At 47.3% G+C, this 24,616-nt stretch overlaps 1 protein-coding gene across 1 annotated transcript in view; it reads right to left on the bottom strand.

Moving 5' to 3' along the window:
• Positions 1 to 24,616, bottom strand: part of LOC143940230 (dehydrogenase/reductase SDR family member 4-like) — a 185,905-nt gene that overhangs the window by 93,926 nt on the left and 67,363 nt on the right. Inside the window, exons 4-6 of the mRNA XM_077461402.1 lie at positions 10,646 to 10,747; positions 9,390 to 9,460; positions 8,941 to 8,992 (exon numbers count right to left, since the gene is read on the bottom strand). Coding sequence (XP_077317528.1) covers positions 8,941 to 8,992; positions 9,390 to 9,460; positions 10,646 to 10,747 — 225 coding nt within the window. The remainder of the gene's footprint in view (positions 1 to 8,940; positions 8,993 to 9,389; positions 9,461 to 10,645; positions 10,748 to 24,616) is intronic.

Below are 24,616 nucleotides of genomic sequence, written 5' to 3'. Positions count from 1 at the left end.
AGAATGTAGGGTTATAGGATTAGAAATAGGACCCCGGGCTGTGGGGGGGAGCCATAAAAGATTAGTGATATGTATGGGGTGTAGATCTATTGCCTCCAGAGCTACCCAGAGAGGGATCTCCGTTTTCGCGTGGTAAAGGGTCAACTGAGCAAGTTGAGCTGCGTGAAAGTAACGGAGAAAATTGGGAACACCAAGACCCCCATTGAGCTTACTGCGGAGCAAGGTTGAACGTGAGACTCGGGGGGCCCGGGTGCCCCAAATATATTTGTATACCCGACTCTGGATCGCCCTGTGGAAATATGGCGGAATCGCGACCGGGAGGACTCTATACAGGTACAACAGCTTCGGCAACAATGACATCTTCACAGCCGCGATCCGCCCCAGCCATGAAACGTGTAAAGGTAGCCACGTGTCAAGCATGGAGGACAGGTGTTTAAACATTGGGAGATAATTAGAACGAAATAAATGGGCGGGGTCACTAGTTAGTTTGATACCCAAGTAGGAAATGGAGGAGGAGGACCATTGAAAGGGGAAATTACTTTTTATAAGGTCGAGGACCGCTGGAGGGAGTGACACGTTGAGGGCTTTGGATTTCTCTTGATTTACCTCTAATCCAGATATTCTTGCAAATTTAGACAGGAGTTGTAGAAGGTTGGGCAGGGAGACATGGGGAGATGTAACAAATAACAGGGCGTCATCTGCGAAAAGGCATATTTTGTGAGATGTAGAAGCGACCTCTATACCATGAATATTGGGATCAGATCTAATCAAGGCAGCAAGGGGTTCAATTACTAAGGCAAATATTAACGGGGATAAGGGACAACCCTGCCTTGTCCCTCTACTAATTGGGAAACACTCCGAACTGAAGCCCGAGTACTTAACATATGCCTGTGGATGAGTATACAGGGCACTTACCCATTGCAAGAAGTTGGGGCCAAAACCCCAACGTCCCAAAATGTAGTGAAGATAGGGCCATGAGACCGTATCAAAAGCTTTCCTAATATCAAGGGATAAAAGATGCATGGGAATCTTACGAGACATAGCTATGTGTTGTAGAAGGACCACCCGACGGATGTTGTCGGCAGCCTGGCGGCGAGGAATGAATCCTACTTGATCCTTATGTATCAGGCCTCCAATGATCGGGTTGAGTCTTAGGGCAAGGATTTTGGCTAGTAGTTTCACGTCTACGTTTAAAAGGGATATGGGCCTATAGTTGGACCAGAGGGTGTGGTCAGTATTGGGCTTAGGGATCATGGCAATAATGGCAGTCAGCGAGTCTCGGCCAAGGGATTGTTGCTTGAGCAGGGCGTTGAAGGATTTAGAAAGAAGTGGGGCAAGAGTGGATGCGAATTTCTTGTAATATACAGCAGGAAGACCATCCGGGCCAGGGCGTTTATGAGGTTTAAGTGATTTAATAGTGCCAAGGACCTCCTCAACCGAGATAGGTTTATCTATAGACTCCCGACTAGCATCAGGCAACGAAGGTATAGGTAAATCTTGGAAGAGCATCTCCGCCTCAGAAGAGGGAAGAGACCCCCTCGATTCATACAGGTTAGCAAGACGCTTACGGAACTCAGAGAGTACCTTAACAGGGTTGCTAGTATGAGTGCCATTAGCCAGCCGGAGTCTAACAGGTTTATGTATACGGTCTGGTCGCCGAAGACTCAGCGCTAGTAAAGTGTCCGGCTTGTTGGCCTTAGTATAGATCTTGTGGCCGGACCGGCGGAGAGCTTTCTCCGCAGATTCAGCCAAGAGCAGATCCAGTTCCAACCTGGTCACCTCAAGCTGTTTCTTATTATCTTTAGAAGGGGTCGCTTGAAATTGTAGAAACTGGCGTTGGAAGTCAGCCTCCAACCGTTGTAATTTGAGTCTTTTGTCTCGCTTCAGATGAGTGGCAACCGAGATACATGTACCTCTGATCACCGGTTTGTGCGCTTCCCAGAGGAGGGTCGGCGAAATGTCTGGACTAGCATTAAATTGAAGATAGTCATTAAGGGCAGTTTGAATATCGAGACAATAAGACCGGTTAGTAAGGAGGGCCTCATTCATACACCAGGATTTGTTGTCAGGGCGGGGTATTAATGACGAGATCGTAGTTACAACAGCGCAGTGATCTGACCACGAGATGGGTTGTATGGAGGATTTCAGCAAAATTGGGGAGGATGCGATTGGTACAAGGATATGGTCTATTCTAGAAAACGAATTATGCGGGGGGGAATAGTAAGTATAATTTTTCTTCAATGGGTTACACTCTCTCCAGGAATCTAAAAGGGAGTGTTGTTGCAACAATCTGCGAAGTTGTGAGGCAGGGGAATAATGATCTGGGGAGTAGGGAGACTTATCCAGATGTGGATGAAGTACCAAGTTTGAATCGCCGCACATAAATAACGTGCCTTTGGTGTGTGTCTTAACTACCCGCAAGAGGTGGGTGAAAAAGGGGATCGGGTTGACGTTTGGGGCATAATAGGAGACAAACGTAGTTTCCACTTCCTGTAAAAGGCCCACCAATATAATATAGCGGCCTGAGGGGTCCTTGATCTCCGTTTGTAATGTGAAGGGCAGGGAGTGGCGGAAAGCAAGTAAAACACCTCTGTGTTTAGTATCTGCAGAGGCGGTATACACTAACGGATAACGGGAGCTAAAATATTTGGGGGTGTTGCGGACAGTGAAATGAGTTTCCTGGAGGGCAACAATGTCGGCCCCCAAGGAAACAAAGGTGCGGAAGGCCTTTGTTCTCTTATGAGGGGAGTTAAGTCCCTTAACATTAAGGGAAATTATATTTAAAGGGGGCATCTATGCGAGCGGGGAAGGGTAAATATATATAAAAAAAGTGGGTGAAGAGAGGAGGGTGAGCCACCTGGCCAGAAAGGGAGAGAAAAAGGAAAGAAAGAAGCAAGAAGGAAGCACAAAGGAGAAAAAGGACAGCAGGGGGAGAAGAAAAGAGGGGAAGTAGTGTACAAAACGTAGGGCATCACAATGATTTAAAAAAAACCGAACAAAGTATCTGTAGTGCCCAACCAAATAGTGCGCTAGCTCTTCAGCCAGAGAAGACCGACCGAAGAGGGAGAGCACTGGAGGTGGGGGAGCAGTGACAACTCCCCACTGCAAGCGGATCTAACAATGAAAACCATATAATTAAAGTTAGGACAACATCTTGAGCAAAAGTAACATAAATTAAACAGGAGATAAACGGCAGTGACCATAGCCTTCTAAATATAAGGGATTTGCAACTATCGCAGGTCGGAGGGGGGGATAAAGAAAGGATCAGAGGGAAGGGAGGCAAGGGGAATGGGCGGGTGTGGGGAAAGCAAGGGAAGGGTGAGGGGAGGAGAGGAAAGGGAGGGGGGGGGGGATGAGGGAAATAGGAGGAGAGAAAAAAAAAAAAAATGGGGAAACGGGGGAGGGTAAAAGGAGGGGAATAAGGGAGAGAAATAGCCAGCCCACGAGTAGCCTAAATGGAAGCAGGCTGAAAAACATACATCACTCTTGATTAAGTGGAGTGCTGGAGGAGGTGCGAAAGGAGATATCAAATGAAAAAGGGAGGGGCAGGGCGCCGGGACGAGAGGAGGGGAGACGAGCAAGTCACATCCCCAACTCCCGCCCAGCCCCCCCCCTCGCCTCCCCCAGCAGACCAACCAAAAAAGAAACAAACATAAATAAAAACAGGAGAGAGAAAAAAAAGCACAAAAAAAAAATATTCGTGGAAATGGTATGCATACAGATGAAGTCAATAAAGTATATAGCAATATATATATGTAAAATAGGAATAACTGAACCAGAGCTCTATCCCCATTGGGGGACGTAGAGACCTCGTGTGACACCTAAGTAAGGGCGTCGCAAGCACACCCAGCTATTGTCACCCAGATAGCAGCACATTGACAATTAAGAACAAAAGGAAAAAAACAAAAATGGAAAATAAAAATGAAAATGTGGAGAACGAAAAAATGAGAAAAAAGGGCAAAAATGGAGAAACAAAACAAGAAAGTATACAAAACACGAGGTGACAAACAGAAAAAAATTAACAATAAAGGAAGTGCTGCAACAGCAGGGCTACAATGGAGGTCCAGAGGTCGGGACCACAAGGAGGTACTCTGAGAGTACTGAGGGAAAAAAAGGGAGCACCCTCAGGTATATCAGCGAGGCGTGCGGGACTTTGGGCTGAGAAAGGCATCTTCCGAACGACGTGAAGGTGTCCCCTTACGGATAGATGTTGGGTCCAGCGGGTTGCGCTTCGGTGTAGCCGAATATGGATGAGCCGTGGATCGAGCCGGGGTGCGGGGTAGCGCAGTCTCCGAGACTTGAACCGGCAAGGTCAGACGAAGGGATTCCAGCAAATGTTGTAAGGATTCCGGAGTTGAGCACGAATGCTGCTGGCCCTGGTGTGTAAATTGCAAGGCGAAGGGGAACCTCCAAGTGTACTTGAGCTGGTGCTGCATTAAAACTTGAAGTTGAGGCTTCATGGCACGGCGTTTAGCTATAGTCAGCGGAGCCAGGTCGGAGAAAAGCTGATATTTATGTGTTTGGAAGAGCAGTTCTTCTTTCTTACGGGCATCATTCAGTAACTGCTCTTTCGTGCGAAAGAAATGTAGTTTTACAATAATGTCCCGAGGGGGACCGTCCGTTTGGCGGCGTGTGAGGGCACGATGAATCCTGTCGAACTCCAGCCGTTCGATTGGAATGGAAGGTGAGAGTTCCTGGAACAGTGCGGTCGTAAAAGATTGCACATCTTCCACAGATTCTGGGATGCCGCGTAAGCGCAGTTTGGACCTGCGGGAGCGATTTTCGGCATCCTCCAAACGGGAGAGTAAGGTGGCATTCTCCTCTTTCAACACAGAAAAGTTTTGAGAGTGTTCTTGAAGAGTGAGCTCCATGTCATCAACTCTTGTCTCCAGGTCAGCCGTACGCTGACCTATTTCACGGATTTCCCGTGATAGCCTGTCCGTTATTTGTTCCGATGTAGCCTTGAGAGCCTTTTGGAGCATAGTCTCCATGTGTTTCAAAAAGGCAGTTTGAGACATACCTGAGGAGGGTAGAGGTGGGGAACCACCAAGGTTAGAGTCCGATTCATCCTCATCGCCGCTGTCCGCTTGGTCGGAGGCCGCAGGAGAGGCAGCGTGGTGTTTAGCTAAGGCCTTAGCCGCCATTTTGGAGGAAGCCCGGGCCAGGGCTTCTTTAATGGGTTTCGGCTTATTCTTGCCCTTCGGTCCCGTGAGTACCATCCCGAGAGACGCCAGTGTTGTCTCAAAGGTGATCCGGGTGATATCGTGGCGAAATGCGGGTTCAGACGGTTGATATTGATCCGATCTTGCAGCGAGGAGCGCGGAGCTCTAAGGGAGAGCGTCTGCCATGTCGAGCTTCGCGCATGCGCCCCTCGGGTAGGCATTCTTAATCGTGACACGACTGAGTCCCCTATAATCTATACAAGGTCTCAGTTCACCGCTCTTTTTCTTCACAAAGAAAAAACCAGCACCAGCAGGAGACTAGGATTTGCGGATGAAACCTCGAGAAAGTGCGTCAGAAACAAACATACTCCTCCATGGCCTTATCCTCCAAGACCGACAAAGGGTAAACCCGGCCACGAAGAGGTATGGCACCAGGTTGGTCAATTGCGCAATCAAGACCGGTGTGGAGGCAAAATACTGGCTTGACCTTTATCAAAGACCTCTCTAAAATCGTGGTACTCCTCCAGCAGGGAGGGGAGTGAAGAGGTGCACAGGACCTTGGATACCTTCAGGAAGCATGTCACACTGCATTGTGGTGACCAGAAGAGAACCTCAGCATGGAGCCAATCAAAAGAGGGGTTTTGCCTCTGTAACCAAGGATAACCAATAACCAGCAGAAACCTGGGTGAGGAAATAACTTGGAATTGGATTATGTCATGGTGAAGAGCCCCTACGGCCATGGACAACAGAACAGTCTCATGAGTCACATGGGCAGGCTGTAAAGGTCTCCCGTCAAGAGCCTCAATGGCAAGTGGAGTATCATGCAGCTGCAACAGAATCGAGTGCTGCGAAACAAATGCAGCATCAATGAACAGACCTGTAGCCCCAGAGTCGATTAGAGCCTGTATCTCGATGGACGACTCAGCCCAAGAAAGGGTGACCGAAACCAGGGGCTTATCCTTCTGGATAACTGGGGATGAAACAACGCCACCTAAGGTCTGTCCATGACAGGACCTCAAGGTTCGGGCATTCCCTGGACGGGTAGGACAAGACTTCAAAAAGTGACCTGCCTGGCCACAATAAAGGCACAATCTCTCCTTCCTCCTAAAGGCTCTCTCATCCGCAGACAGACACGTGAAGCCCAGGTGCATGGATTCATCTTCACTGACCGACCCGGTACCAGGAGGCATGGGAGGTGAGGGAGGCATGGGTGGGACTACAAAGCTCGGAGGCAAAAGTACAGGAGGCTTCCGCAAGCGCTCCTTAAGAGAAAGTCTTTCTTTGAGTCTGGAGTCAATGAGGATGGCAAACGAGATCAAGCTCTCCAGCTCAGTGGTTATATCTCGGGCTGCTATTTCATCCTTGATGGAATCAGAGAAACCATGAGAAAAAGCAGCCACGAGGGCCTCATTGTTCCAAGCAACCTCTGCTGCCAGAGTATGGAATTCAATGGTGTAGTCGGCAACAGTTCTTGTACTCTGTTTGATGGACATGAGGCACTTGGCAGCAGAAGCGGAGCGTGCGGGAATATCAAAGGAGGCCACAAACTGAGGGTAACTCAGAACAACAGGTTTTTGTGTCCCCCATAGAGTGTTTGCCCAGGCCAAAGCTCACTTAGAAAGCAAAGATATCATGAAACCTACTTTGCTTCTGTCCGTGGGAAACGCCTGGGGCAGCATCTCGAAGTACATCTCAACCTGATTGAGAAAACCTCTGCATTGAACTGGATCACCCCAAATCGCTGGGGAAGCGGAGCGGAACCAGACATACCTCTTATAGAGTTAATACTCGAGGCAGGTGCCTGCACAGACTGGCACAGATGCAGGGACGGCCTGCGACTCAGGTTGTACCGGAGCAGCCACCGTAAGGGATTCCAGGTGAACCGTGCAACTCAGAAGTGTTTGTAACGCCATGGCAAACTGATCCATGCGGTGATCTTGCTCATCCAATCTGGAAAAAATATTACCAACAAGTGGATTGACTGTATCTTCTGAATTCATGGTCTTCGCCTACTGTCAGAAACCATGAATCAGACCGAGACAGAAGTACAATAAAATCAAACTTGTTTATTAAATAAAAAGGTAAATAGAAAAAGCGTAGTCAAAGCATAGCCAGAGTCCAGTAACCGGATAGAGTAGTCAGCCAGGCCAGAGTTCAATAACCAGATTGGTTAATCTGCCAGGCCAGAAGTCAGGGATCCAAGTAGAGCATTAGCAAGCAGGATAAGGAGCCAGAAGGGATGTCAGCAAGCCAGTCTTTAAACGGAACCGCAGGAGATGGTTTCTTGTGATGTGACCAAGTCGAAGGCAGAGGTGAAGTGAGCTGGACAGCTTTAAGTAGGCAGGTCAGACGCGCATGATTAGGAACAGCTGGTAACTGTGGAGAGAGATGAGAGCTGGCAATTAGCTGACAGCTGAGCAGCCAGCCCAGAGAAGGAAGGGCTAAGCCAGCCCTGACAGTAATCTAATATAACAATTTTGTGAAAAAAAAAAAAAAAAATCTTGATTTTTTCAAAGAATTGTGGGAAAAAATGACAACTTCAAAAAACTTACCATACCTCTAACTAAATACCTTGGAATGTCTACTTTCCAAAAAGGGGCAATTTGGGCGGTATTTGTACATTCCTGGATTGTTATGCCATGTACACACAGTCGGTCTTTCCGACAGAGTTCCACTGAAACGGACTTGACTACACACGATCACACCAAAGTCCGTACGTTTAGAATATGGTGACGTAAAACACGTATGACGGGACTAGAAAAAGTAAGTTCAATAGCCAGTAGCCAAGAGCTGCCCTTGCATCGTTTTTGGTCTGTCGGGAATAGCATACAGACGAACGGTTTTCCCGATAGGAATTGATTGTTGGAAAGATTTAAAACATGTTATAGGTCCATCAGAATTTATTTTATTTTTTTAAAGTCACATAAAGCCCACACACGATCGGAATAACCGATTAAATGATTCTGTCTGACCTTTTCTGCTGAAAAGTCTGGTCGTGTGTACACGGCATTAGGGTCTCAAGAAATGAGATAGGCTGTCAGTACTTCAGGTGTGATCAATTTTCAGAGATTGGCGCCATAGATTGTGGATTCTACAAAGACCAAATAATATACACTGATTTGAGTTATTTTTACCAAAGCTATGTAGCAGTATAAATTTTTGGCCAAAATATATGAAGAAAAATTACTAGTTTTCAAAATTTTATAACAGAAACAAAGAAAAATGATTTTTTTTTACAGAATTTTCTGACTTTTTTTCTTTTATAGCGCAAAAAAAAAAAAACATAATTAAATGCCACCAAACGAAAGCTCTATTTGTGTGAAAAAAAGGACATAAATTTCATATAGGTACAGTGTTGCATGACTGTGTAATTGTCATTCAAAATGTGAGAGCACCGAAAGCTGAAAATTGGAGGTTTAAGTGCCCAGTGGGTAAGTGGTTAATAGGGTCCGCCGTTCAGGTCAGAACTTTTTCTCTGTTTGGGAGTTCTGGTGCAAACCAAACTAGGGGGTGTTTGGCATATTTCTAATTATTAATGTGGATTGTACATTCCTTGCTAAAGAACATTATTCTTTATCAAGTTAATATGGTTAAAGTTCTGCGTTAAAGTTGATCATTCAGTCCTATACAAGAAATAAATCCTTTTTTTGTTTAGGTTTTCCTTGAACGTGCATTTTCTTGCATATGTTTTGGTATACAAAGTTATAAATCATACCCTTCTAAGTACCCTTCTAAGTGAAATGCACTACATTTTTAGCATATTGGTTAATTAACTTACTGGATGAGGCATGTAGCCAGAGAATGAAGAGCAGATTATTATTGATCCACGCCTAATTTAAATAAAACAGAGTATTATATGCAACGCCATATATATACGAATGTATGATACCTAAGAAATTTATACTATAAATGTAACTATATTTTTGTTACTGGTTAAAAATATTTACAATTGGTTAAAAAAATGACTCATATCACAAAAGAATTAAAAATGGACCAAGCAATCATGCACGGAAAAAAATATAACAAGCTAATTTCTTTTAAAACAGATTATTTGGAAAAATATAGTTAATGTTATAAAGGGAGAGGATATTACTGGAAACTTATAATGATCATATGATAATCAGTTGTATTTAATAGTTACTATGTATACATTTTAGTAATAAACTAAATATATGAACCACTGGTTTTCATGTGGAATTATTAAATAAAATAATGAAGTTGTTTTACCCTTGTTTCTGGATGTGAGGTACCACAAGTTTTATCAAAAGGAAAGTTGATATTACATTGACATGGAAAACCTAGCAAATGATACAGAGAAATTATCAGTACATTTTGGTTTAACAAATTATGTTTAAATTCAGAAATCTTTACCAATACTAATTATTTCTATAGCCCCAATATTAAAGTAGAAATCCAGGATTGGATGGTCTAGAACCAAGCTTAAAGGGTACGTAAATCCAACATTTCATATTCCTGACATTTGTCTTTTGTACCATGAAAAGGTATTATGGACGCTTGAAGAGAATGGCTGCCTGAACTCTCAGCTCCCGCTAATGGAGGACACAGCACCCTCGATAAACGGAGATGGGTAAGGGAGACAGGAACAACTCAGCAACCAGGTCCCACTCACCACGGGACAACGAGACCCAGCTAAGCCACAACATACCCGCGATCTTTAGATCACAACAGCGGGACACACAGCCCCCTCACAGGCCTCCTCCCACACCATGTGCTCGGCTAGCTACAGGCCCGATCGTGACTGTGACAAATATAATACAGGCTACAGGCTCCAACAGCCAGCCAGGCAAAACCTCTGTGCTTAGGGGACATGCAATCCATAGCACAGGACATTAAAAGCACACTGTCAGACGCTATAGCTGACCTCCGCTTTGACATCCAGTTAATAGCTACATGGCTGGAGGGAGTATAAGCTGCCACAAACAGGCAAGAAGCCACCATTACACAAATTCAACAGGTTTCTGACACGCACTCTCTCCAATTGAGAGAAATGCACAGACACCTGGAAGACCTGGACAATAGGGGACGCAGGCATACCATTAGCCCTTGTACACACGGTCGGACATTCTGACAACAAAATCCATCGGATTTTGTCTGATGGATTTTGTCCAAAACTTGTGTTGAATACACACAGTCGGGACAAAGTTGTCGGAAAATCCGATCGTTCGTAACGTGAATTTGATCTGAGCATGCGTGGCACTTTGTCCGATCGAAATTCTCTACAAACGATTGGACAAAGTCCGATCGGATCATGTTGTCGGAAAAATTTATAGCCCAGCTCTAAGACTGTCGGTCGGATATCCGACAACGCGGTCCGATCGGACATTTTCCGTCAAAATGTCCGACCGTGTGTACAAGGGCTAAGAAGGCCAAATTGGATGTGATAAGTGGTGTAAAAATTAAAATATGTAATAACTAATCTGAATTTTACCATTTTAGCCCCAGTCCTTTTTCTTGTCAGTCACCTTTTTCCACACTTCCTCAGTAGTTTCAAAAAGTGGACCAACGAAAGGATTCACAGCAGCATTACAGATAAGGATGTCAATTTTCCCATAAGTCACAAGTGCCTTAAATAAAGAGGGATATTATGTTGTAAAACATTTATGTTCACTAAAAATGAGAAAAAAAACTTAAAATTTGTAGAAGGTTCATACAAAAAAACAAAAAAAGCAAAACACGCACCTCTACTAAACCCCAACATAGGACTTATTTTTATTTATTTTTTGTTTTAGTTTTTTTAAAATACAAGTTTTCAAGATTTTGTTAAAAGAATGCTTGGGTAGCTGGGAACTTCCACGGGGGTCTTGTACCAATGCAATAATAAAAAAAAAAAAAAAAAAAAAAAAAAAAAACACTTTTATTTTTCATTAATGTTCAATGGAGAGAACATTAAAAAAGGAGAAGCTTTCGGTTTGGATTGAAGATCAGTTTGACCAGAATGCAGCCTATTTGCACTTTAGCAAACAGGCAAATTTACCAAATTTGGCCAATTCACCTGCCTGTTTGAAGCTCCTGTTGATGCAGCTGGAAGTCTGTCATTTAGCAGCAGTATTTTCCGTCAGAATGTCCGACTGTGTGTACAAGGGCTAAGATTGAGAGGGCTCACTGAAGCTGTGGAACCCGGCAACCTTCACCAATGTGTCTAGTCTGTTTTCAATAACCTGCTTGACAGACCCTATGACTTCCCTATAGACATGGAATGTATACACAGAGCTTTACACCCCAGGGGAAGAGATTCTGATCCACCACGCGACGTCATCTGCTGCTTAGTAAACTTTCCGTTGAAAGAAGATATTCTCAAATGTACCAGAGAAAGACGTCAGGTTCTCCACGAGGGAACAGAAATCAAACTCTTCCAAAATTTGTCCCCATCACATTACAACACAGAAGGGATCTTCGTCCCCTCCTGGATCTACTTCGCGCACGCAATATCTCCTACAGGTGGAAATTTCCATGCTGTCTCTCAGCATCAGCAATGGGATGCTCTGCTATGCTATGAGTCCCAGAAAACCTACCATAGTTCTGTGTGGTCATGGATATTCCACAACCACCGTTGCCTGACTGGTACAGTGATCAACGCATCCTGACACCACGGTACTCAGACCACCGAGAAGATCCTATGGAATGGAATGCACAAAGACCCAGACAACAAAGATCTCCTCCAGCAATCTTTCTGCATCAGGCACATCACCAACCACCAGGTGGGAACCCCTTGGCCCCACCAGCTCACAGGAGACCTCGTCAGCATTCTTAAGCTGCCTTCCACACTCCAGACCAGCATCCTATAGAAGTCCTTTTCCTACTGTTCCTACCAAGGTTATGCGAGTTCTTTACGCATTATACACAGTTCTCAAACTCTCTGTTTTTATAAGATACTGTTAACCTACCATGTCTGACTAACCTGTTCTGCCAGGTGGACGCCCACCTCCCTCAATCTTTGGCGGAGATTCCAAGTGGAGCCCATAAATTTCCCCCCTCCCCATTTCATGCCTTAGCATTACCTACAGCGACCCATCTGGAAACATACAAACCTCTCACCACCTATTTCTCCGGAATGGATACCAGAAAGACACACGCCATATATTTATTCTACCCTATGTCTGCTAGCCCTTCCACAGCTCCCCCACAGCTCCCTCTACACTCCCAACTTACAACTGGGATGTACCCACAGAGCACAAGGAGCTACTCAAAGGTAGCAAGGAGGCAAAAGCAGCTCTATGAACAGCTTAACTGAATTTAATATCACACCATCCTGTCGGAAACTATCCTAACCCTCACCCATGTCACGAACCATCTGGTTCAGATGCCACATGGATACTCTTTCTCCCCTCATATTAAATACCAGGGCAATAGCTCAAACCCATCCAGGGCCTTATGAACTAGGGTCTAAAACCCACCCATACCTAAACACACCGTTGGCATGATCCAGATGGGTCCCCACTCATTTGCCATACTTCTTTTTTGTTTAAAAAAAAAAAAAAAACATCTTGAATATGATGAAAACATGTTACCATTAACTGTTTGCCCAAACGAGATGCAAGGGAGAATTTTCAGTCCAGCACCTGAATGAGCAAAAGAACCCAACAAATAGTGCTCAATACCCTTGACCCATAAATTACACTCACATACAACCATATAAGAATCTGATAGGGGGGGGGGGGGCGCATGCGCGGCGCGGAACGAGGCAGCAGCTAAGTCTCGGAGCTCCCGGGGCAGAGGAGAATAAACAACACTCCCCAGGACGATTCAGACCGTCTACCGGCCTATAAATAACATCAATCTCCTGCGGGACCACTTGTGCATGCCGACATCTAAGAAAGGCAAGCGGAAAACCGCTCAACGCTCTCTTACGGCCTACCTTCTGCGGACCACGGACAGACAAGACATGTCCCAAGATGGCGCCCAATCCCCCAAGGCCGATGCAGCCTCGCGGCCGGCGGGCTCGCTCAAAGGTATGGGCGACACTCACCTCACTAAAGCTGACCTGGAGGACAGCCTGTCTTCCATGTATGACAAGCTGGCGAAGAAATTCCAAGCGGAGCTGCACAAATCCACGAGCATGCTATCGCAAGAAATGGCGGCCCTTGGTAATAGGACTGACCTCCTGGAAGTTAAGCACGACGAACTACAGCTTGCCTATTCGGACTTACGAAGGGATCATGAGCTGCTCGGAGACACGGTCGTTCAACTTCAAAACCACTTGGAGGACCTCGACAACCGCAACAGGAGGAATAATGTTCGTGTGCGCGGTATCCCCGAGTCGGTGACGGACCTCCCAGCCACGATCGTCCGCCTGTTTCAATTACTGCTTCCGAACCAACCTAACGAAGCCTTTACATGCGATCGTTTACATCGCGCTCTGAGACCTAAACCTCCTCCCGAGAAGCCGCCCAGAGATATCGTATTGTGTCTCAAGGACTACCTTATAAAGGAGGAAATCCTTCGTGCCTCACGAAACACGCCTCGTATCCAACTAGACGGGGCTTCTGTCCAGATCTACCCGGATATTTCACCGGCAACGCTAGAGAAACGAAGGAAAATGAAGGAGATTACCTCCTCCTTGCAGACGGCCCACATACGGTACCGTTGGGGTTTCCCATTTAAACTGATCGTGCCTCATAACGGTTCCACTTACATCGCCTCTACGGTATCCGAGGGCAAAGACATTTTGGTGAAGCTGGGTCTCCTGGAACGACAACGTTCACCCCGTCACCCACCGACCCCACGACCATACCCCCATCTGGGCTACGCCGTCGCCTCAAAGAGACAGAAGGTCTCGCAGACTTCAGCCATTACCAGACGTTTGATGTCTTGTTCTCCTGACCGTAACCTCTTAAGAAGTCCTCCCTTCGTCTGTTCTTGAACCTTCCCCATTTCCTAACGCCCAGCACGTACTCGGCTACTCTATCTGCTGTTTTCTCCATGTCTCGGGAGGCCGAGGGAGGTTACTCTGTTTTTGCGTTATTTCTCCTGAGTCTCTTCCTCTCTGACATTCGGAGCTGCGCTCCCCCCCTTCCATACCTGCACACCATTCCCCACGTATCCTCAGTCCCAGAGACCTGGGTACCAGGTTGTTTGAATAAGCTCATCACCGATTAGTCTCTCAGATGGCTAACGATCTTCACCCACTGTGGGACATGTGTGGAGCAGGTGGCAGTTGGGCCGCAAGGCCTGGTATTTACACAATTTTCTTGATCTGGCTGGATTTTCCACCCAGACCCCATAGAGTGTTAAGTTTCCTTTTCACGTTTTTGTTTATTTGTTTTGCTGACTTCGTGACGGAATGTGTTTTCTGTGAATGTAACCCTGGGGCTAATGGATCTCCGATTCATATCGGACCTCCTGAAGGCCTTATATGTACTGGATTTGGCCTGATGTTGGCCGCCGCGAGCTCCTTTGGTTCTGGTCCCAGTTATAGTGATCTCAGCCCTTCCTGCGGATCATACGTACATCTGCGGTTAAACACTGGCTGGTATGGGTCTCCATGTTATCTCACATAATGTGAGGGGCTTTAACTCCCCCCACAAACGGAGGAAGGCCTTTCGATACTATAAGCGGATTGGGGCGGATATCATTTTGCTACAGGAGACGCACTTCTCCTCGGGGGCCTGCCCCACATTTTTTGATAAGTCATATAAATTACATTACACTACTACGTTTGGGTCCAGGACCAGAGGAGTGGCAATCTATATTCGTAATACTGTTCCATTTGAACCCTCACATGTGTTTAAAGACCTGGATAGCAGATTCTTAATTGTTCAGGGTAAATTACAGGGCAAGGAGGTTACGATTGCTAATCTGTATGCCCCGAATACTGCACAGAGTGCCTTCTATCACCTTTTCTTGTGTACTCTTGACAGATACATCTCCCCTCACCTGATAGTGGGAGGAGATTTTAATTTAGTGGCTAATCCCGTAGAGGATAGGAGCAGAACATCACATAGCGCTAGGGTATTCCCTAAATTCCTCTCTAAATCATTTGATAGTTTGCAGCTCATCGACACCTGGAGGGCCCTTAACATTGGAGTTCGGGAATATACACACTACTCTCATCCTCATGATAGTTACGCTAGATTAGATTATATCTTTGCTTCTCCGGTTCTATTGGCCAATTCCACACACACCACTATACACCCGTGCCCATGGTCTGACCATCAGGTTGTGGCCTTCCATACCTCTCACGTAGGCCTTCCCCCCTCTCTCGCCTCCTGGCGATTGAATGATTCCCTACTCTCTGACCCCACTACCTATACTCAGATTGAGGGCCACCTGACAGACTACTTCACTATTAATGACACCCCTGACATCTCACCCCAGGTTCTTTGGACCGCTCATAAAGCGGTTCTTCGTGGCCGCTTAATTGAAATAGCAGTCACTAGGAAGAAACAAAGTAATGCTAGGATCCAGGTCCTCACACGGGATCTACGTGTCCTCTACCAGTCCCATGCACAGACACATTCCCCAGATACCCTCCTCTTGATTAATGAAAAACGGACCGAACTAGACACTATCCTCTCGGAACGCACAGAGAAATCACTTCGGTGGTCAAAAGCTAGATTTTTGCTACACAGTAACACAGCTTCTAGGATGTTCTCCCGCAAATTACACCAATCCCTACAACCTACTCATGTTTACAAATTGAAAAATGACAAGGGTAATCTGGTTTCACACCCTAACGAAGTACTGAAAATTTTCTCCTCCTTTTACCGAGACCTATTATCCCCTCCCTCACAACCCCTGCCGAACACTGTAGGTCAGTGGTTGGACTCTATCCCTCTTCCATCCCTTTCCGATTCACAGCGGACCGCACTTAACGCCCCCTGCACTGACCAAGAGGTGTTGGACACTATTAAGACACTCAAATCCTCTACAGCCCCCGGCCCGGATGGCTACACCTCTTCATATTACAAGAAATTTTCACAGATCCTGGCCCCTAAATTGTCCAGACTTATTAACCAGACGCTACAAGGACAGACTTTCCCCGACGAGATGTTGCGTGCTAATATGACCCTGATCCCCAAACCCCATAAGGACCACTCCCTGCCCCAGAACTTTAGGCCCATCTCGGTGTTAAATAACGATATTAAAATCCTAGGAAAGATATTGGCAAACAGATTGGCCCCTATTGTTGGTACCCCGGTGGGCCCGGAGCAGACTGGTTTTATCCCCAATAGGCAGATTACTGATAACATCCGGTTGGCAACGAATATCATTCAAGATGCGAACCTTTTCTCACGTAGAGTCCTGATTTTGGGGTTGGATATCCAAAAAGCATTCGACAGTGTCCTCTGGCCCTATTTGGATCGGGTTTTGGCTAGGTTCGGGTTCGGGGGCGAATTTCTAAATGGTTTTAAGGCACTGTATCATAGACCCCAAACTAGGATCAAACTCCCCGGTAGTTCCTCAGAATTTTTTCCTATAGGTCGGGGCACCCGCCAGGGCTGCCCCCTATCCCCGCTAATATTTGCCTTGGCCCTGGAGCCCCTTGCCAGGGCCATTATTACTAATCCAAACATAGGGGGGTACTTGAAAGAGGAAGGGGAGTACAAGCTTAGCCTTTACGCGGACGATGTCCTTTTGTTTTTACCCAATCCTTTGATAGCTCTTCCTAATCTTCTCGAGCTCTTGGGCACTTTCCACAAGCTTTCGGGCCTGGGGGTAAATCTAGCTAAGTGTACTGCCCTTCCTATCAACTTTACCCCCGCAGACATGTCTAATATTCGCTCCTTTTTTGGACTCTCTCTTTCTAAAAGCACTATATTATACCTGGGGGTCCATCTAGCTCCTTCCTTACCAGAAATCTATAGTGCCAACTATCCGCCGGCCTTTACAATGGTTCGGAGGTGGCTGCGTTTGTGGTCGACCTACCGCATCCCCTTGATAGGGAGGGTTGTAGCTATTAAAATGTCAATTTTGCCGAAACTACTGTATTATTTCAGGGCTCTCCCTATTTATGTGTCGCGCCAAGCCCTCACCGCTTTACAACGAGATATTAACACTTTTCTCTGGCAGGGTAAGAGGCCCAGGCTAGGGAGACATCTAATACATCGACCACTTCTACAGGGCGGCTTAGGACTCCCAGATGTATGGCTATATTACTTAGCGGCCAGGTTGGCCCAGACGGCTCAATGGCATGCCCCTACGGTTGGTATACCGTGGTTGCAATTTGAAACTCAGTCATTGCGGCCTTATTTCCTCCCGGGCGTCCTGTGGCAGGAGAGTCTACGTCCAAGGGACTTAGCCCCTCTTAATAATATAGTGAGTAGCTCCTTCTACCTCTGGTCACTGTATAGTACTAAATTTAAACTGCGGCCTAATAGACCCACTATGGCATCATTTTTGGGCGATAGGAGATTCCCTCTGGCGTTTGGGTCTCCTGCTGCCTTTAGATGGTGGATCCGAAAGTCCTTGGTCACTCTGCGGGCCCTATCTGTTAGACGAGGTGTCTTCACCTCCTTCTCACAACTCCAATCACAGAATGAGGTACCTAGGGCGGAATTTTACAAATATCTTCAGATTCGCCACTTTTTTCAAACACATTATAGCTCCTTACACACCACCTCTAACACTCAATTTGAATCTTTATGCTATGGACACTCCAGAGACAGGGGTATTATCTCTACAGTGTACAAACATCTTCTGGAATCCCAGATGCCAGAGAAGACTAGGGCGATGGGCCTCTGGGAAACTGATCTAGACACAGAGTTCTCGCCTGATGAGTGGCGTAAGATGCTCGTGAATATGCATAGGTGTGCCAGATCAATGGCGATGAAGGACACGGTGGTGAAGCTTCACACTCGTTGGTACCTCACCCCGGATAGGATCCACAGGTTTTACCCCACGTTTCCTGATCACTGTTTTAGGGGTTGCCCGGAAACGGGCTCTCTGGTCCATATTTTCTGGAGCTGTCCCCGGCTCCAGGAGGTGTGGGATCGAGTACGCACCATGGTATCCTCGATTGTTGGATCCGTGATCAACTTATCACCTGAACACTGTTTATTGTTCGCTCCTATAACAGGGGTTTCCCGTCCCACCCAAAGGTTGATCAACACACTGTTCTGCGCTGTTCACTGGACGATTGCGCTACATTGGCGCTCGCAGTTCACCCCCTGGTCACAGGTCCTTAGTAGGATGGACGCTATCCGTCTAATGGAACGGGTACACCACACCATTATGGACACCATGCATGTTCATACCGCTAAATGGTCCGATTGGCCGGTGGGGTCCGGTCCCACGGGGGGGCCTTCCCCCCAACACCCCCAGTAGGTGATGCAGCAGAGTCCAGACGGTTTTGCTGAATCCTTCTATTTTTGCGATTGATGGTTTATTCTCCCATCTCTTTGACCCAGGCCTAGGGCTAGCACCAGCTTGGAGTCAGAACTATGTTATATTCGCTGTTTGTTCGTGAAGTCAGCTGTAATAATTATTACACGGTTAAATTTTTATTTGTGTTTAGTTTATTTTCTCTTGTTTTACTAGCCTTCTATTATATACATACTTGAACTTGATAAGCATCATCTGGTGCATACGGTCTAGGCTTTGTACGTTAATCACTTCTGTAAATGTTCTCTTTTGTGCCTGGTCCGCTGCTGTGCCAGCAATATTTGTATGTTGTGTATTTCTTTTATGCTTTCCCTTGATGCAGTCATGTACTTGTGTCTGTTGATCTACTTATTTTTCTTTTACCCCCAATAAAAACGTTTGTATACAAAAAAAAGAATCTGATAGGGGGGGGGTTACTCTAATTTCTATCAATACATTTGATTCACCAATCAATGCCCAGGGTTATAGAATACTATCTCTCTAGAACTGCAGGCCCGGACATAACTCCTTTGCATCCTGTTTATCCATTTAACCTTCCCATATTATCTCAAGTCATATTGTTTGGTGCTATCTTACCTTGTCTTATCATATTTATCTCAACCCTTCTAACACATGCAGCCACATCAAACTTCCTTTCAATATATATCCTACAACACCCCACCAGCAACTAGACTCAAGATTCCTTTGATAGATAACCATACACTCTCCCAAGCAAATTACACATCCATATGCTCAAATACATAACCACCTCACTCACTCGCATTATGGAACCACTCAACACTTATCTTGCCTATAGATCACACCTCACTGTTCTTTACAAAGGGTCTCCACCTCTTAACACTACCCACCCTCACAGGCTCAGAACAGTACTTTGAAGACATGATGACCATACATCTGTTGAAAGTTTTCTCTCGAGTTTTCCTTATTGAAGTTGCATATTGGTTGCTCTAAAACTGCCCTAAACTGCATGCCTGTATCGTGTGTACTGAATAAGAACAATTCTATCTCCCCCGCCTTTCCCATGGTGACTTGCCCTCTCCCTCTTGATACAAAATATCAGTCCTCCACAGCGGGGCCACTATAGTCTCAACCGGTCCTCCTCTCTCCCCAACCAGCAGAGTCCCAGAATCTCTGCTGACAACAACCGGACTCCATTTGTCCCTACAAGTAAGGTAGCTGATCTACCCTCACCTCTGGCTTCACCCCCACAATACTACCTGACATACTCTTACCTCCATCACTACACAATCCGCTTCCCCCTCACCCTCCCCCCTCTGCCCATGCTCCTCTCTTCCTTTTTTTTTTCTCTCAGCCTTCATCTTCACACAAGGCTAGTGACCTACCAACTACCCCTCCCCTATCTGCTAGATAGAAACACCCCAATGTACAAGCCTCATAACTAGGGATGAGCCGGGGCGTGGCCTGGACATGGCCATGTGAGGTTGATCTTTTTCTGAGCTCCCGGCCTCGCCGCCCTATACCGACATATACACGCTTGGAGAACGGAATGCTTACCACTAAAAAGCATAGGACGAGAGCCGCAACACGGAGGACCCCCGCCGCAAGAAACTCCGGCGAAAATACAGCGCTTTTTCAGGCAGACCCAGGGCCCTTCAATGGGAGCCGAGGCAACGATGACCGCAACCCACCTTCCAGAACAGAATGAGGTGGATAAGGACATCAGGACTCTCCTGCAGGCTCTCCCCACCAGGACTGACATCGAGGCTCTGATTCTCCGCCTTGAAGAGACTCACCGGCGGGACATTCAAGAAGTGAGAGGTGAGGTCTCTAGTTTGGCAGAGCGGGTGATGACAGGGGAGGCTTCGGTCTCTTCCCTGGAGGGCAGGGTGATGGCTCTGGAGCAGGCAAGGGACCATCATAGGGACACTGCCATCGCTCTCCAGCTTCCCCTGGAGGAAATTGAAGACCGGAGCCGCCGTAATACCGTGCTGCTCCGTGGGATGCCAGAAAGCATATAAACGGGGGACTTGGGGATGGTAGTGGCAGACCCAGACCTGGCCGTGGAGTTGGATAGAGTCCACAGGACACTGGGCCAGAGGTCGGTGGACCCCAGTAGACCCCGCTGTCAGGAAGGGCATGCCAGCACCCAAGATGGCTGCCAAAGAAGACGACCTGTTACCTCTTCATGTCAGGAAGGGCATGCCAGCACCCAAGATGGCTGCAGAAGAAGATGACCTGCTACCTCTGCCCCTGTCAGCATGCCATTGGAGCGCACGCACCATGTGACAGCTTTTGCCACCCAAACAGGCTATTTAAACTCGGCCAGTTTCCAGGCTCAGTGCTGTCTGCTCTACAGCATTCGCTGTGTAACCTGCAATTACTTACCTGCCTTCTGTTCCTGTTGTGTCCCGGCTTGCTTTCCGACGTTCCTGTTTCCTGCCTGCATCCGACCCCGGCTTGTCCCTCACTCCGCACCTGCCTGCTCCTTCTGCCACTCTGCTGCCAGCCTGTTGATGACCCAGCCTGTAATCTGATTCCGCTTCTGCTTCAGCCCCTGTTCCTGACGTGCCCGTTGTGTATGACCCAGCCTGCCTGTACTTGCCTTCTCTTCAGCCTTGAGGGTGCCACCATCCCTTCTGCTGCATCTGCACTCCTGCCTGTGGGGACCGGTTGTCTACTTGTTCCAGCTACCTGCCTACCACTGCTCTGGGATTCCTACAGACACCTCTACAGCCCAGCCGAGTGCTCTGAGCCAGCTCCGGGTTCAGCGATCCCGCCAGGCACTCATGCGACTCGGTGCTTCCTGTCAGCTCTATCAGGGGCCCCAAGTCAGAGTTGTAAGAGAGGCCGTCCTCTGCATATCAGGCTCCATCACCAGGTACGTGACACCCGCGATGTGCTGTGCAGGTTCCACCACTACACCCAGAAAGAAAATATCCTCCGCCAGGCGTGGGAACACGGAGATGTGGATGTGAGGGGTGCGCAGGTTAAACTCCTGCCAGATCTGTCCAGGGCGACCCTTAAACACAGGGCTTTGCTTCTCCCCCTTCTGGATCTTGCAAAGCAGAGAGGCTTCACCTATTGTTGGGGTTTCGCCCTCTCAGCGACATTCAGGAAGGAGGCCAATGCTTTTACCCTGCAGACACATATGGATCTTCCAGCCCTGTTCCGGTTTTTGGAAGCTGACCCAATCCCAGTTCCGGACTGGCTGAAGATTCTCCAGCATCCATCTGGCAGACCGGGCTCTTTTCTGGTCTGTGGCCCGCTACCTCCCCGCCAGCTGAGAGCAGGACGGAGACGTTGATCGGCCTCAAGAGACGCATAGAGTGAAGGCCCTTTATATCCGCCATCCTCGTCTCCCATTGTCAAGTGGCAGGTTGTCACCTTCCCTAGGGTATGTTCTGGAGGGCTGTAAGCACCCTTCCCTTTTTGGCATCTGGGAGACCTGGTGGGGATTTGCCTTGTTTCTCCCTTTTATTTTATTATATTTTTGATATATTTTGATTTTTTGTGCCCAGGGATAACACGGTGCCCCGCCCTCGCCCCCCTCCAGTTTTCTGGGCCTGCACTTGCTGACCCGCAGAGCCCTGGTCCTGATGTTTTCATGGACCGATGGAGATGCTAGGTTTTGACCGCTCGGATTCGAAGCCCAGTTTACACCCAGTGGTGTACCGACCTATTGTATCTGATCTGGAGGGCACCGGAGGTCCTCTGGCACGACATCCACTGGCCCTGTTGAGGGGGGGAGGGGGGGCTTGTAGTATTTCCATCTCCCTTACAGAAGTCTTGGGGCAAAGCCTCTGCATTTGCTGGGCCTGGGGTGGGGGAGGGGGATGGCTACCCACACTTTGTCTCCCTAGCGGTGAGCAGATCCGTTTGCGAATCTACGTAGCCGATGGGCTTGGGAAGACTCATTGCTGGTGAAGAAACTTTGGCCCTGGGGACCAACATTCTGTGGATATTTTGGGGTGACGGGGGGGGGGGGGAGGGAGGGCTTATTACTGCACAACATGTATGTGAATGCTGGTTGCCCTCTTTCTCAATCAGGTTGGGTGTGTTATCTGTGTTTAGTAGCGGGGCCCCATAGCGGGGAAATGAATGCCTGCATTAGCCTTTTTTTTATATACAGAAAAGAGGCCCCAGTTACAGGTTGTCATGTATTTCTTTCTTTTTTTTTTTTCCTTTTGTTGTTTTGCTCAATTTTAAGTTTACCGTTGCACAGTATGTTATATTGGCATGTCAGGGGCGGGCGGGGAGGTCCGGGGTTCGCCTCTCGGTCCTGTCTGTCCACTGTCCCACATAGGATCGCTCTCTATATCCAGTAACTTACTGGTGAGTGCATAAGCAGATTTCTGCTGTTATAGTACTGTTTCTAGCCACACGACCTCGTGTTGGCACTTTATTCTCTGTTTTTCCTACGCGGGCCTTGGGCCGCGTTCTTTACCTCTACTCTCCCCTTCCTTTTTCTGATCTATCTTTCCTTCTCCTATCCCTCTCCCGCTTCCACTACCCGGATCCCTTCTTCCTTTTTTGCGGAGGTACTCCCTCTTTCCGTCCCTTGGTCCCCACTCCCTCCTCCCTGAGACGCGATGGCAGCTTTGATTATAGTAACCTCTCTAAACGCTAGAGGGCTAAACATCCCTGAAAAGTGACGTATGTTGCTACAGGATCTGAGGAAATCACATACCGACGTGGCCTTCATTCAGGAAACACATTTTAAAAATGACAAGCTTCCCCTCCTCCGGACCAGACTTTTCCCTCAGACATATCATTCCACTAACACGTCATCTAAGTCCAAAGGGGTTTCTATCCTGATCTCTAATAAACTGCCTTGGCATTGCCAAGATGTTTTAGCTGACCCTGACGGTCGTTACATTTTTCTTAAAGGCCAAATTGGAGAAGCTCATTTCCCATTTGCAACAATATACGCCCCCAACGACCACCAAGACAGATTTATCAGGGCCACACTAGACAAACTGATGGAATATAAGACGGGCCAATTAATCCTGGGAGGAGATTTTAACGTCCCCCTGATGCCCGCCTCTGACACCTCCACGGGTTCCTCTTCGATCCCTGTGGCACACAGAAAATGTATAGTGAAATGCCTTTTAAGGGCCCAGTTAGTGGACATTTGGCGCTTACAACACGGGGGAGAAAGGGACTACACCTTTTATTCCCCATCACACAAATTGTACTCGAGGATAGATCTCTTCTTGATGCCACATGACAAACTACATTTAGTGAGCTCCTCCTCCATTGGGTTAAATACGTGGTCCGACCATGCACCCATCTCCCTTACTTACACCCTGGCTGCCAGCCCCTCACCTAGATCTGTGTTCTGGCGCCTTAACGAAAGCCTCCTCCAACTAACTGAGGTGCTGACAGGGGTCTCTAGAGATCTTAACCTCTTCTTTCGGGAAAATGACTTACAGGAGAGCGACCCAGGGATTCTTTGGGAGGCCCATAAATGTGTCATACGAGGAACGCTTATTAAATTGGGGGCACGCCTTAAAAAGACACGCAACGAACAACTCTCTACTTTACTCTAAAAATTGGACTCCTTAGAAGCAAAGCACAAACACACCCCTTCGCAACCATTAGATCTGGAGTTACAGATGATTCGTACTCAGATTACAGACATGTTACATTATAGAGCGAAGGCGGCGTTACAATTCTGCCGCAAAATGACTTATGAATCTGGGGAGAAGTGCGGGAGGGGTTTGGCCAATTCAGTCAAAGACCTAAAATCTAAATCATACATTCCCCAGATTATAGACCCGAAAGGGCAGAAAGCTTATACCCCTGCACAAATAGCAAGAAGCTTTGGTGATTTTTACACTAACCTTTACAACTTACCATCCTCTGGTACTAAACCGGAAAAGACATAGATAACTACATCGCTAATTCTCGTCTTCCCGCACTTCACCAGGATTCTCTGGAAGTCTTGGACTTGCTGGTTTCTCTAGAAGAGGCACAGAGAGCTATAGGATCCCTGAAACTAGGTAAAGCCCCAGGCCCGGATGGCTTTACAGCCCGGTATTATAAGACCTTCACCCATATCCTTGGACCGCGACTGGTGACTTTCTTTAATGCCCAGGGTACGGATGGGAGTTTCCCTGGAGATACCCTTAGAGCACACATCTTCTTGATCC

Source organism: Lithobates pipiens, unplaced genomic scaffold, assembly GCF_037356315.1.
Source record: "Lithobates pipiens isolate NorthernLeopardFrog02 unplaced genomic scaffold, aLitPip1_a1.2 Scaffold_3, whole genome shotgun sequence".
Classification (NCBI taxonomy): domain Eukaryota; kingdom Metazoa; phylum Chordata; class Amphibia; order Anura; family Ranidae; genus Lithobates; species Lithobates pipiens.
The sequence above is the reverse complement of the archived record's forward strand: the minus strand, read 5'-3'. Positions and strand labels throughout refer to the sequence as shown.